Source organism: Thamnophis sirtalis, unplaced genomic scaffold (assembly GCF_051295495.1).
Source record: "Thamnophis sirtalis isolate CommonGarterSnake01/CBP01778 unplaced genomic scaffold, rThaSir2_p1.2 scaffold_9, whole genome shotgun sequence".
Lineage (NCBI taxonomy): Eukaryota > Metazoa > Chordata > Lepidosauria > Squamata > Natricidae > Thamnophis > Thamnophis sirtalis.
In genome coordinates this window covers 71,683,888-71,698,020 of record NW_028261389.1, presented here as the reverse complement: position 1 = coordinate 71,698,020, position 14,133 = coordinate 71,683,888, and the positions used below count along the sequence as shown (strand labels likewise).

General features: G+C 42.2%; 1 protein-coding gene across 2 annotated transcripts in view; it reads right to left on the bottom strand.

Moving 5' to 3' along the window:
* Window positions 1–688: 688 nt before the first annotated feature.
* ETV6 (ETS variant transcription factor 6) overlaps window positions 689–14,133 on the bottom strand; it is a 173,272-nt gene continuing 159,827 nt past the window's right edge. For both annotated transcript variants that reach the window (XM_087722241.1, XM_087722240.1), the window contains 3 exons: window positions 10,750–10,892; window positions 6,153–6,253; window positions 689–4,229 (listed from right to left, as the gene is read on the bottom strand). In XM_087722241.1, the coding sequence (XP_087578367.1) occupies window positions 4,124–4,229; window positions 6,153–6,253; window positions 10,750–10,892 (350 nt within the window). In that variant the 3' untranslated portion in view covers window positions 689–4,123. The remainder of the gene's footprint in view (window positions 4,230–6,152; window positions 6,254–10,749; window positions 10,893–14,133) is intronic.

Genomic DNA, 14,133 nt, shown 5'->3' with positions numbered 1-14,133 from the left:
GCATTATGTCGTTGAATTAAACATTCTGTATTCTTCTGAAACTTTTCTTGGATTTATCCATAGTTGGCCTACCGGGGGTTTGAAAAGCTCAATAAATCACGTGCCAGTGGGTATCACACACTGGCGGTTGTGAGCGACAGGGAGCCGCAGCAGAGGGATGAAAGAGCCACATGCGGCTCCAGAGCCGTGGGTTGCTGACCCCTGCTCTAACCTTTGCTTCTGGGATGCCCCCCCCCCCCCCGGACTCCCCAAAAATCAGAGCTGTGGCTTTGAGCATGCAACTGACGTCCTACTCTGTTTTACAGATGTTACAGATGGGACATAGGTTTTAAAAAAGGTGAGGCTGGATCTACTGCCTTGACTTTCAAACCTTTCCTAGACCCCCCCCCTCTCTCCAGGCGGCTCTATAAAAGCAGCACGACTGGTGTCCCCTTAATTTGTGCCTTTCACACAGCCCCAGTATAATGCCCTTTTTTCAACCGTCGTATTTTATTCTGTATTTGCACATCAATCTTTGTCTCCAGGGAGTCTCGCCTTGCATAAAATCTTCCTTGTTGGTGGAGTCGAACGACGCTTTGGGTTAAAGAGGTCGGTTAGAAAAAGACAGAAGAGGAGAATGAAAAAAAACCCCAAATAAACGCTGCCTTTCCACCGGAGGCATATTGAAAGACAAACGCCGTCTCGGCTTTTTTTTTTTATATTAAAAAAATTTATTGAGATGATGTAATTACAAGCTTTTAAAAATTATTTGCAACTCACTGGCCCTGAGTAAAGGCATTCTTGTTTTGACTTTGTTACATTCATTCAGTTCACTCCCTTAACCCCACACCTCGAAGACAATAGGAAGCGCCATCTTCAAACAGATTATAATTTACTTAAGAAAATAATAAAAAAAGAGATTTCTTTTTTCCTTTAAAAAAAACAACAACAACGCGACAGCACGATTTCCTTTCGACTTTGCATATGGCTGCAGCCAATTCAACAGAAAACAGCAAAGGTTTCATTCTTACTTCTCCTTCGAACTCTTCAGCTGCCAGCAATTCTCGGTCTACAGGGGGAATTTTTGAGTGAATTCTTACAAGGGACTCTTTTCCAAAGTGTTTTTTTTTTTTTTACATTGATTTTAGCAGACTTTCTGTTCCTTTAACCACTGGCTAAGAGCAAGGAAATGCCAAACGTTACAACAGGAGGAATTTTTCTTCTTACCAAACAGACCCACCGGTTGCCCTTCTGAAGGGCAGCCATGCATCCATTTGCAATGTGTACTTTGGCTTCAAAGAAACAAACATTGTGATTCAGTTACCGAACATGGAAAACACACTGTTCCAGTTTCAATTTCTCTCTCTTTAATATCTATTGTAAGCCATACTCTTTTTTTTCTTTTTTTCCTACGCCCCTTCCCAGATGCCACATTTTCATAAATTGCTTTTGGCCAGACGCCTGTAGTTTGGATGATGATGTGGATGAAGAACAAACAACACCATAAACGCGCATTCCCCCATCGTCATCATTGAACCCCCCCAAAATACCAGACACGATCCTGTTCTCGGATTTCTGGCCATCTCAAAACTTGTAGCTTTTCTCTTTTTTTTTTTGGCAGCAATGGCTTCGTCGGGACTGCGTTTCGACTTGACTGCTTCCTATTCTTTTGGCTAACGGATGGTGGCTTAACATCGTTGGTAAGACGGATGGAGCTAAGTCGCTTTGAAGCTTTGGCGGAAAAAGTGAATCAGCAGCTGTCGAAAAGGGTCAACACCCTTTCTCCCCCTGTTCTGTGTGTGCGTTTGTGTTATGATTTTCATTTGCTACCTTTTTAATGGAAGGTATACATTTCTACCAAGGGCGAATTTCATTTCGCTTCGGAAAGACATGAAAAGCAAAGGATTTTGCTTGGCCTCCATGGGCCAAGATGACCACAGTAAAGGCGAGTTGAAGCCCCCCCTCTTCTTCCCTGCAAGCTTTGGCCACGCAATTTGTCCACACAATCTGACCACTTTTGAAAACACCCCTTCTTGGAAGTCTTTTTAAGGAGTACTCCTGCAAAACGTGGTTAAGAAGTCGGCTAGCCTATATCTTGGATGGTGCGTCCTCACCATCTCGAGAACCTCCAATGCAGCACTCCTTTTTTAAAAAGTAAGCTTCTAGCCCTTATGCAATTCAGAAAACAGGTTTCAAAAAGCCGCGGTGAAATTTCCAAAACAAGAAGCAGGTTTCCGGGGATGGGAAGTGAAAATGAAATCCAAGACGTGTCCTTGTGCTCCTCACGTCAGAGAAGCAGGCAGTATTACACAAAGTAAAGAGAAAAAAAACATATGCAAATATACTTCATTTGCCCCAAAGAACCTAGCGATACAGTTCGTTCCTTTTTTTCTGACGCTGTTTTAAATTACTGTGGAAAAAGAATTTTGACTTCTTTCATGTATGATTTACAGGAGCTTGCTATTAAAAAAAAAATTAACACTCTTAGACAGCCAGCATTTTGTTATGACAAATGAACCCCCTGAATTTGAGGGAATATAACTTCATTTGTGGTGTATAGAAAGAGGGATAACTTCAACTTAGACGGAGTTTTTACAGGACAAAATCTTCCTACCAACCAAAGGCACATACAAATCTCTCCTTAAGGCTACGAAGCTTCATCTGTCGTTGCAAGAATCCAGAACACTGAAACGTAATTAAAAATAGTAGTCTTCAGTATTCACATCCACCTAAGAAATGAGGAGGAGGAGGACTAGAAAACTTCGGTGTGTGGGCGCTGATGCGCGTAGATAGAACAGAAGCAAAGGGAACGGAGACGAAGGTCAGTCCCAGAGATTCATTTTCACCTCTCGGAGCTGTTGAAGGCCACTTCCTGGGAAAATTATAGCCACCATTTTGGAAATCCTAAACCCTTCCTTCTCTTTGGAGGACCAACTACTTTCCTCACGGACCAGAGGCAGCTGGCTTGCCCCAGCCCAAAGAGGGAGGGAGAGAGACACCGAAAAAGTCTCTCACTGCCCACACATTCTTCAGCCTCGCAGTTGAAATACCTTTAGCAACTAGCCAGCAACAAATTCCACCTCCATCAGTGTAGTTTCCGCTTAGCCCTTTCTCGAAGCTGGACCATCCTTCAGAACTCTCTTGCCTTTTACTGCTTTCTGGAATAGCACCTCCGACTCATTCCGACAGTGCTCAGGTGCCTCGATTCGGTTCAGGTGCTTTGAGGAGCCGACGTTGGCCAACAACGCTCCCCGAACGACGGCAACTCCCAAACGACAGCAACAGGGGTGAAATTCAGCAGGTTCTGACAGGTTCCGGAGAACCGGTAGCGGAAAGTTTGAGTAGTTCAGAGAACTGGCAAATACCACCTCTGGCTGGCCCCAGAGTGTGGTGGGAATGGAGATTTTACAATATCCTTCCCCTGGAGTGTGGAGGGAAATGGAGACTTTGCAGTATCCTTCTCCTGCCACGCCCACTGAAAAAAAAATGAATTTCACCACTGACATTTCCCCTCGACAACCAAGAAGGTGGTTTTTTTTTGGTATTTCTCATGCTCTGAACCATGGATTGCAGTCCACATCCTTTGATCTATCTTTGTGCCAGTGGATGCCGACTGCAAGCAGTTTTGGCCTCTGTCGTTTCTCTCTGATGCCTCTTGTCCTCCGACCCTTGATTTTTTTTTTTTTTTAAAAAATTATTTTTTCTACAGAGGCTCTCGTGAGAATCTGCGCTGACCCACCGTTGTGCTAATTTCCATAGGAAAGCATTCAGAATACGCAGCTCCCTGACATTCTGCTCTACAAAAGTAATTATTTTAAAAAGCCCAAATATTACTTGGACGGGTTAATTAGGAAAAAAAAAATATAATATATCCCAAACTGACCAATCGAAAACAAAACGAAACAAAAAAAATCAAGCCCAAGGCGAGACAGTTCCTAAAAGCCAGGCGAGAAGGGCTATGCACTCCTCTCTCAACCAAATGTTGTTGCCACGCCACCTTTGCCAATCTGTTTCTTCGCTAAGGTGCTTGGAGGTTCTGCCAGTCCAAGATAAATGCCAAGTCCTGGAGCCCTGTTTTCCCAGCCCAATAGATCTCCAGAGAAGGGTTCTCCATAGATCACGGTGAAGGAAGTGGATCAAATCCTCAGCACTCGTCTTCCTGGTAGATCTGCTCATCCATTTCCTGAGATTCCAGATGTTCTAAGCGGTCAGTGCGGCCGCTCATAATTTCATCTGGCGTCTTCATGAACCTGCAGGAACAAAGAGAAATAATTAACTCAATATCTGTGAATGTCGGCCATTCATATAAGTGGTTTTTGTTAGGAATGTAATCTAACGGTTGGGTTGGCAATATATAAATCATGTAACAATGCTATACCTGTTTCTTTAAATCATGCTGTAAAATGTGATTGGTTGCTGTTTTCCTCAATCGGCCATAAGAGGGAGCCAGAATGACTGTTAGCTCTCTGTTCGTTAGATGCTGGGCTGATCTGATCTGAGTGTTTTGGAAGCTGGCTGTTAGAAAGTGCCGTGAGCTATTGTAAGTTTTGCAACTGCTAGCAAACTTTGTGTACCGGACTGATTGTATGATTATGGACTATGTTATTTGGATTATCCCTTAACTGAAAGACATTGATGACTGACTGTCTTATCCGTGTATGATTTGGACTGTTGATGGACTCTGATACCGCTATTTCCACGAAACTGCAGTGTCTCTGTATGCTGGTTTGTGTGTTCTCCAACACAACTCTCCCAACGCTTCTCTGAACGTACTTGCTCTCCCAACGGGGAGCTTACCTTACAGTTTTCTTTTTCACAACAGTAACAACTTTCAGCGAGTGTTTATTAGAGCCATGTAGAATGTTTTGTAAGGGATGGACTAATAATTGTTTGTGTTGGCATTGCAATAAGTCTGAGAGCTCTTTTACTCCTATGATATGGTCAAGTACTTTTGGAGTAGTATTAGAATTATGGGAAAAACTTAGATTTTTAAGGACATGCGTATTGTATTAAATTATATTCATATCATTTCAAACTTAACTTGTTCTAAGCAAAGAAAGTTTTTTTTTGTGCTCTAGGAATGCCAAAAAGAATAATTCTGAAGAGGTGGAAAAATTCTTCACATATAAAGGATTGGATTTTAGGACTCAATGATCAAGCAATTTTTTAGGAAATTATATATTGTGTCAGAAAAAAGGTGCTTTTTTCAGGAGGCAACTGGACTTTATTTTTTCTTTTGACAATGCTTTGCTTCTCATCCAAGAAGCTTCTTCAGCTCTGACAGGATAGCGTATGCACCTTTGGGACATCCAGCCAGAGCTGAAGAAGCTTCTTGGATGAGAAGCGAAACGTCTTCAAAAGAAAAAACAAGAAAGTCCAGCTGCCTCCTGAAAAAAGCACCTTTGGGACAACCATGACCTGGATGACTGAGAATCTCTACAGACTTTTATATATTCTGTCAATCAGAAAATGTTAAATTTCCCTCTGGAAAAAATATTTTTTTTAATATACTAAAAACTTAATTCCCTTTTTTGATGATTTGTACAATCAAATGAACTTGGACATTTCTTTCTTTGTCTATGTTTTTATTTGTTGATGTTTTCGTTTTTCGTTGAGGGGTGACATATAACGTATTTTTCGGAGTATAAGTATAAGCCGTACCTTTTTCCCTCAAAAAAGAGGCTGAAAATCTGGGTGCCTCTTATACATTGAACACAGCATTTTTTGCCTCCTGAAACCCTGCCCCCTTTGCAAAAATAGCAGTGCATAGCTTGTAGGAGGCTTCCGGAATGCTCCGGGGGGCTGGGGAGGGCAGAAATGAGCAAAAAACAGGCCAATATTTGCTCAATTCCCCCCCCCCCAATCTCCAGGAGCACTCTACAAGCCTCCTAAAGGCTATTCATGCCCTTTTTTTTGACAAAAAATGAGCCTGTTTTTGCGAAAAATGGGCTGTTTTGGGAGGTCTGCAGTGCAAAAGCTTTTTTTAAAAAAATTGCCTCTTCAAAATCTTGGTGCGTCTTAGACGCCACAAAATACGGTACATATACATACATACATACATATGTCTTCAATAACACAACTAAGTAAATACAAAAATTCTGTGATCAAAAGAACCAAGACGCTTTCACAAAATTTGGAATGCACAAAAGCACAAAAAGAAAAATCACAATTACCTGAACAAAAGTCTTTGTCCTGGCTCCTTTCTGATAATATTTAATTTGTAGTAGTGGCGCAGGGCACGGGACATTTTCTCGTAGGTCATGTTTGTTCGGTTCTGCTCCAATTAAAGACAAAGAAAAGCAAGAATTAGGACAAGATACCAAAACGATCAAGACAGAAGAGGTTGGCTTAAACCAGAGGTGGGTTCCTACCAGTTTGCACCTATTCGGTAGAACCGGTTCGTCAAATCTACCGAACCGGTTAGAAGAGGTTCCACCAGTGGACCCGGAAAGCAGGCCACACCTACAGAAGAGGTTCCAAAATTTTTTGAAACCCACCACTGGTCCTTGGCTATTATTATTCTACACTATCATGCTCATATTTATAAAACTCAGTGCCTCTGTGAAAGGTAAGGATGACTACTGCGTTTGTGGTGCAATCAGAACATTGCGTGTGTTGAAGTTGTTTTAACGCAAACCAAAGATGCCTTTTAAAAAACAAGTTTACATCCTCTTCTTATGCATGCCAGCCCTGTGTGTGAGGTAATTTAAGGTGGTTCTGACAAGTGTCATTGGCATCTTCATATCCGGTCACATGGGCGGCAAGCCACTCCCATGTGGTCACATGGGTGACAAGCCACTCCCACAAAGGAGGCCACACCCACAGAATAGGTTCGAACAATTTTTGAAACCCACCACTGGCTTAAAGCCTTGGTTGTGTTTTCTATCTGAGGGAGTGTGCTTGTCCGGTTGTACGGGATTTTATTTCTAGTGTTGTTGTTTTTTAATTGTTTCCTATTTTTAGTGTAAGCTGCCCAGAGACACTTTGGAGTCAGGAAACCTCTGAATCTTGTAAACAAATGAACAAACAAACAAACAAGTTGCTCTTCTGCAGAAGGGCTCAGCCGTATAGGGCTGGAGGACTGTCTAGAAAGGCCATCTACCAGTGAGAGGAGGAAGGCCAACAAAAGAGTCAAGATGGAGGTGGTACCTACCTGCATGATGGAAACCCCACCCTTTTAAACATGCATTGCACATACGATGGAGTTGGGAGAGCAAAATCTGCCTCTAAAATTGCCTCACTTCTGGGCATCCTTCGTTCTACTACCACTATTGCTACTACTAAGTTTGTATGGTGCGAATCCTTCCAGCAAAAGAGCTGGAATAAAGTGTCCCAATTCAATAATAAAGTGTCCCAATTCTCACCTGCAAACAGCATAACATTCATAGATTTTTTTTAAAAAAAATCAATAAATAGCAATGACATTTCACAGCAAAAAAGGAAGGAAGGAAGGAAGGAGAAAGAAATAAAAAAGGAAGGAAGGAAGGAGGTAGAAAGAGAAAGAAGAAGGAAGGAAGGAGAGTGAAAGAAAGGAAGAAAAAGAAAGAGGAGAGAAAGGAAGGGAGGGAGGGAGGGAAAGGAAGGAAGGAAAGAGGAAGAAAGGAAGAAAGAAAGAAAGAAAGAAAGAAAGGGGAGGGAAACAAGGAAAGAAAGAAAGGAAGACCGAAAGAAAGAGGAAAGAAGGAAGGAGAGAGAGAAAGAAAGAGGAAGGAAGGAATTTGAGGGAAAGGAAAAGAAAGGAAGGAAGGAAGAGAAAGGGGAGGGAAAGAAGGAAGGGATGGAGGGAGAGATAGGAAGGAAGGAAGGAAGGAGAAAAAAAAAGAAGGAAGGAAGGGGAGGGAAGGAAGAGAAATAAATGGGAGGGAAAGAAAGAAGGGATGGAGGGAGGGAAAGAAGGAAGGAAGGAGAAATAAATAAAAAAGAAAGGAAGGAAGGGGGAGAGAGGGAAAGAAGAAGGAAGGGGGAGAGAGAGAAACAAGAAGGAAGGAAGGAGAGAAAGGAAGGAAGAAAAAGAAAGGGGAGAGAAAGAAAGGAAGGAGGGAGGGAAAGGAAGGAAAGAGGAAGAAAGGGAAGGGAAGGGTAAGAAGGAAGGGATGGAGGGAGGGATAGGAAGGAGGGAAGGAGAAAAAAAAGAAGGAAGGAAGGGGAGGGAAGGAAGAGAAATAAATGGGAGGGAAAGAAGGAAGGAAGGACAAAGGAAGGAAGGAGAGGGAAGGAAGATAGGGAGTTTTGATCAGAAGGAAGGAAGGAGAAAAAAAAGAAGGAAGGAAGGGGAGGGAAGGAAGAGAAATAAATGGGAGGGAAAGAAAGAAGGGATGGAGGGAGGGAAAGAAGGAAGGAAGGAGAAATAAATAAAAAAGAAAGGAAGGAAGGGGGAGAGAGGGAAAGAAAGAAAAAAAGGGAGGGAAACAAGGAAAGAAAGGAAGAACAAAAGAAAGAGGAAGGAAGGAATGTGAGGGAAAGGAAAAGAAAGGAAGAAAGAGAAAGGGAAGGGAAGGGTAAGAAGGAAGGGATGGAGGGAGGGATAGGAAGGAGGGAAGGAGAAAAAAAAGAAGGAAGGAAGGGGAGGGAAGGAAGAGAAATAAATGGGAGGGAAAGAAGGAAGGAAGGACAAAGGAAGGAAGGAGAGGGAAGGAAGGAAGATAGGGTTTTTTGATCATATATGATCCTTCCATTGGTTTTCACCAACTTCCAGACAGCTGTGATCTCCCCCCCCCCCCCCTCAGGATACAGGGCAGCCTGGGATCCTTTTCCTGTGGATTGACACAATGAAAGAGGAATTGTGCTATTAAAGTCAATTGCCTACTATCAAAATTAGCAGCAGATGCCATCTGCCTGTGTCTTTTTTTCAGCCCTCTCCATCACCATAAGGCTGGGCAGAGCCTACATGGAAGAGCCGACATAAGCAGACTTCACTGGAAAGGAATGAAAGCATGGACTAGAATTCCTAACCACCCACTCATCAGCTTTGCTCCTTGCGCTACACGGGACCCTGGCTAGTGTAGACTTCTTCCTGCCAGAAATTTGAGAAGCAAAGTCCTCACACCAACAATGGTCCAAAGTATCCAATGACCCCGCACCCCGTCTTCTTCGGATATTTGCAACAAGCACACCCCAAATAAGGACATGTCAGATCGTCCCCTCCCACAAGATTCCCAGAATGCACTAGTGATGGGAGAACTGTGCCCCCAAATGGAGGACGTTTTCTGGAAGTAAATATTCCCGAATGAAACATGGCTCCCACAGGCTCCTGGTGGGAAAGGGATTCATGGGGAACTCTGGGACGGTGGGTTTTGCAAAGCCCTAGAGAGCCACCCTGGATATATTTTTTTCTGGTCTAAGAAATTCCTACATGTTCAGTTAGTAATGCAGAAGAAATGAAATAGGGGAGAGATACCTCTTCTACTCTAAAGCAGTATTTTTATCCTTATTTTATTTTATTATCTATCTATCTGATCCCTGCCCCCCTCTCTATCTATCTGAACATATCTGATTCTATCTATCTATCTATCTATCTATCTATCTATCTATCTATCTATCTATCTATCTATCATCTATCAATCCATATCTATCTATCTATCTATCCATCCATCCCTCTCTCTATTCATATCTATCTATCTATCTATCTATCTATCTATCTATCTATCTATCTATCTCTATCTATCTCTATCTATCTATCTATCTATCTCTATCTATCTATCTATCTATCTATCTATCTATCTATCTATCCATCTCTCTCTCTCTATTCATATCTATCTATCTGTCTGTCTATCTATCCATCCATATCTATATCTATCTATCTATCTATCTATCTATCTATCTATCTATCTATCTATCTATCTATCTATCTATCTATCTATCTATCTATCTATCTATCCATCCATCATCTATCCATCCATGTCTATTCATCCATATCTATCCATCCATATCTATCTATCTATCTATCTATCTATCTATCTATCTATCTATCTATCTATCTATCTATCCATCCATCCATCATCTATCCATCCATATCTATTCATCCATATCTATCCATCCATATCTATCTATCTATCTATCTATCTATCTATCTATCTATCTATCTATCTATCTATCTATCTATCTATCCATCCATCCATCCATCTACCTACCTACCTACCTATCAATCCCTATCTATCTATCTATCTATCTATCTATCTATCTATCTATCTATCTATCTATCTATCTATCTATCTATCTCATCATATCTATCATGTGATATCATATCTGATCATATGTATCTATCTGTCTATCCATCCATCCATCCATCCATCCACCCACCCGCCCTACCCATCCCAGCAGAGAAGGCCTACTGTGGGCCGTGTTGGCCAGGGTGTTCTGGTTGGCAGGGCCCAGGAGAGCGGCCTTCTTTACTGTTGTGCCAGCTCTTTGGAACATCTGCCACCCCCTTCATCACATTAGGAGTGATGGGTAGATGAACAACATATCCCACCTCTTACCCAACCCACTCCTGCCCTCCCCATCTTTTAACCAGGCCACAGAATTTGGATCTTCATAGTGTTTTATTTATGTCTTACCTGTGGTAAAGTGGGCAACCAATACCATTTTTTTTTACAAACAAACAAATATCATGAGGATTTATAGAAGATTACATAATTTCTCTTCTGGCCTACATCTAACTCCTTTCTGTTTCTTTTAGCAGAGTCGTTTTTATTCTTTCTCCACTCCTCCCCAATCAATTAATTCACAATCTATGCAAGATAACCACCCATCGTGCTGGGTTCTTCCTACCTTATGGTTTCCCCATAGCCGGGCCAGCCCATTTGGGTCCACTATCCGAAATATTTTGGAATCTCTGTCCTCCCATCGGATGAAATTTTCGTACCGGCTGTCGGAGAGCAACTGATAGACGTAATCCCAAAGGAGTCTGCAGTCTGGAAAGAGAACAACAGAAATGTCTTCCAAAGGTTCCTGCCGGAAATGAATTGGTTAATTGGCCACTACTGGCTCACCTCCAGGAAAGTTGCCAGAAATTGTCACACGCGACTCTGATTTCTCTGCGCAAAGTATTGAGATACTATTGCTCCTTGCAAAGAATCCCAAAGCAATTGACACTAGTTATAAAGCGGCATTTCAGAATAAAATTGATCCATTAAAAAAGACCGGGTTCCAGGAGGTGTTAATAGCCGAGATGTGCCAAGAGAAAAAGAAGCCATGGTGGCACAGTGGTTAGAATGCAGTATTGCAGGCTAAATCTGCCGACTACCAGCAGTTCGATCCTGACTGGCTCAAGGTTGACTCATCCTTCCAAGGTTGGTAAAAAATAAGTTTACATACATAAAACCATGTAGGGCAGTGGCGAAATTCAATTTTTTAAACTACTGGTTCTCTGGGCGTGGCTTGGTGGGCGTGACAGAGGAAGGATACTGCAAAAACTCCATTCCCATTCCACTCCAGGGGAAGGATACTGCGAAATCTCTATTCCAACCCCACTGCAGGGGAAGGATACTGCAAATTCCCACCCCACTCCAGGGGAAGGATACTGTAAAATCTCCATTCTCTCCCCACTCCAGGGGAAGGATACTGCAAAATCTCCATTCTCTCCCCATTCCAGGGGAAGGATACTGTAAAATCTCCATTCCCACCCCACTCCAGGGGAAGGATACTGTAAAATCTCCATTCTCTCCCCACTCCAGGGGAAGGATACTGCAAAATCTCCATTCTCTCCCCATTCCAGGGGAAGGATACTGTAAAATCTCCATTCCCACCCCACTCCAGGGGAAGGATACTGCAAAATCTCCATTCTCTCCCCATTCCAGAGGAAGGATACTGCAAAATCTCCATTCCCATCCTACTCCAGGGGAAGGATACTGCAAAATCTCCATTCCCTCCCCACTCCAGGGGAAGGATACTGCAAACTCTCCATTCCCACCCTACTCCAGGGGAAGGATACTGTAAAATCTCCATTCACCCCACTCCAGGGGAAGGATACTGCAAAATCTCCATTCCCACCCCACTCCAGGGGAAGGATACTGCAAAATGTCCATTCTCTCTCCACTCCAGGGGAAGGATATTGCAAACTCTCCATTCCCTCCCCACTCCAGGGGAAGGATACTGCAAAATGTCCATTCTCTCTCCACTCCAGGGGAAGGATATTGCAAACTCTCCATTCCCACCCCACTCTCGGGCCAGCCAGAGGTGGCATTTGCGTTCTCCGAACTACTCAAAATTTCTGCTACCGGTTCTCCAGAACCTGTCAGAACCTGCTGGATTTCACCCCTGATGTAGTTTATATAACTTTTGAATCTCAACTTTTTGCTTGCTGACCTCATTGATAATGACATAGTGATCTTTGGCTACTGCCATAATATTCCAGGATTCAATGAACTCTTCTAAGACCGTGGCCTCAGGACAGAAGCACAGGTAATCCTCAACTTACGATCACAACTGTAAAGTGACACAATCTATTAAGTGAGTTTTGCCCCATTGTACTATTTTTCTTACCACAATTGTTAAGTGAATCGTTGCAGTTGTTAAATCAATAACCCGGTTGTTAAGTGAATCTGGTTTCCCCATTGACTTTCCTTGTCAGAAGGTCGCAAAAAGATAGTCGTTAAATGTGGAAAAAATGTTTGTAAGTCACTTTTTTTCGATGACGTTGTAACTTTGAACAGTCACTAAATGAACTATTGTAAGTGGAGGACAACCTGTATAGATTAGCAGAACCATGCACCATAAACCTAACATGAATTTAGCAATATTTCACTTGCCTCTATCTAACACAGCTTTTCCATAAAAAACATTAAAAGCAGAGCAATTATTCCGTAGGTATTACAGTTACATCCCTTGACTGTTGGACTGAATTTTTCTTCTAATATATACAGTATATTCCAAAAAGGCCACTGAATTATCGCCGGCTGCCTGCAATTTGGCAGTTCGAATCTCACCAGGCTCAAGGTTGACTGAGCCTTCCATCCTTCCGAGGTGGGTAAAATGAGGACCCAGATTGTTGGTGGCAATTGGCTGACTCTGTACACCGCTTAAAGAGGGCTGTAAAAGCACTGTGAAGCGGTATATAAGTGTAAGTGCTATTGCTATCTAGGCCAGATTAGTAGACTGGCTGAGGAATTCTGGGAACTGAAGGCTACATATCGTAAAAGTTGCCAGATTTGTGAAACACTGTCCTAAAATATGCAGCAATTCTGGAAGAATAACTTTATTTTTTATTTTTCTGCACCTCTATAACTGTCTGGTTTGGTTCTGCAACCCAACAAGACAGACACAGACTTCAGAGGATGATTAGAACTGCAGGAAAAAACAATGGCTACCAGCCTGCCTTCCATTGAGGACCTGTTCACTGCACGAGTAAAAAAGAGGGCTGTGAAAATATCTACAGAGCCCTTACATCCTGGACATAAATTGTTTCAACTGCACACCAGAACAACTAGACACAGGGAGAGTTTTTCCCCTGAATGCCATCACTCTGCTTAACAACTAATTCCCACAACACTGTCAAACTATTAACTAAGTCTGCATTACTATTGCTATTAATCTTCTCATTGTTCCTATCGCCCATCTCCTCCCACTTATGACTGCATGACTGTAATTTTGTTGCTTGCATCCCTATGATTTACATTTATTCGTTTCCTAGTATGATCTTATTGCTTATTTGTACCCCATGACTATCATTAGGTGTTGCACTGTATGATTCTTGACGAATGTATCTTTTATTTTCTGTACACTGAGAGCCTAGGCACCAAAGACAAATTCCTTGTGTGTCCGATCACACTTGGCCAATAAAGAATTCTATTCTATTCCTAAATCTTCTTTCCCAAGTAATTTTTTTTATATGTTTCCTTCCTTGTGAAAAGAAATGGCAGTTTGCATGTGTGGGTTATATGTTTAAAAATAATAATATTCCCAGAACAAAAACCAGATGGAGTCAAGAATTGTATTTCCTTCCCTTTCCTCATTGCCAATTCCGGTTCAGTTCCACCCTATCCTGCTTATGGTTAGGATCAACGGAAAACAGAACATCTCCCCACAAACCTCTCAAGAGGGTTTTTACAAAGGATTGCATTACAAACAGAATAAATGATGATAAATAATTTGAGTTCTGTTCTTCTGATGTTCTATTAGGCCAAAAAAATATTTCCTTCTCCTGTGGTAGGACGT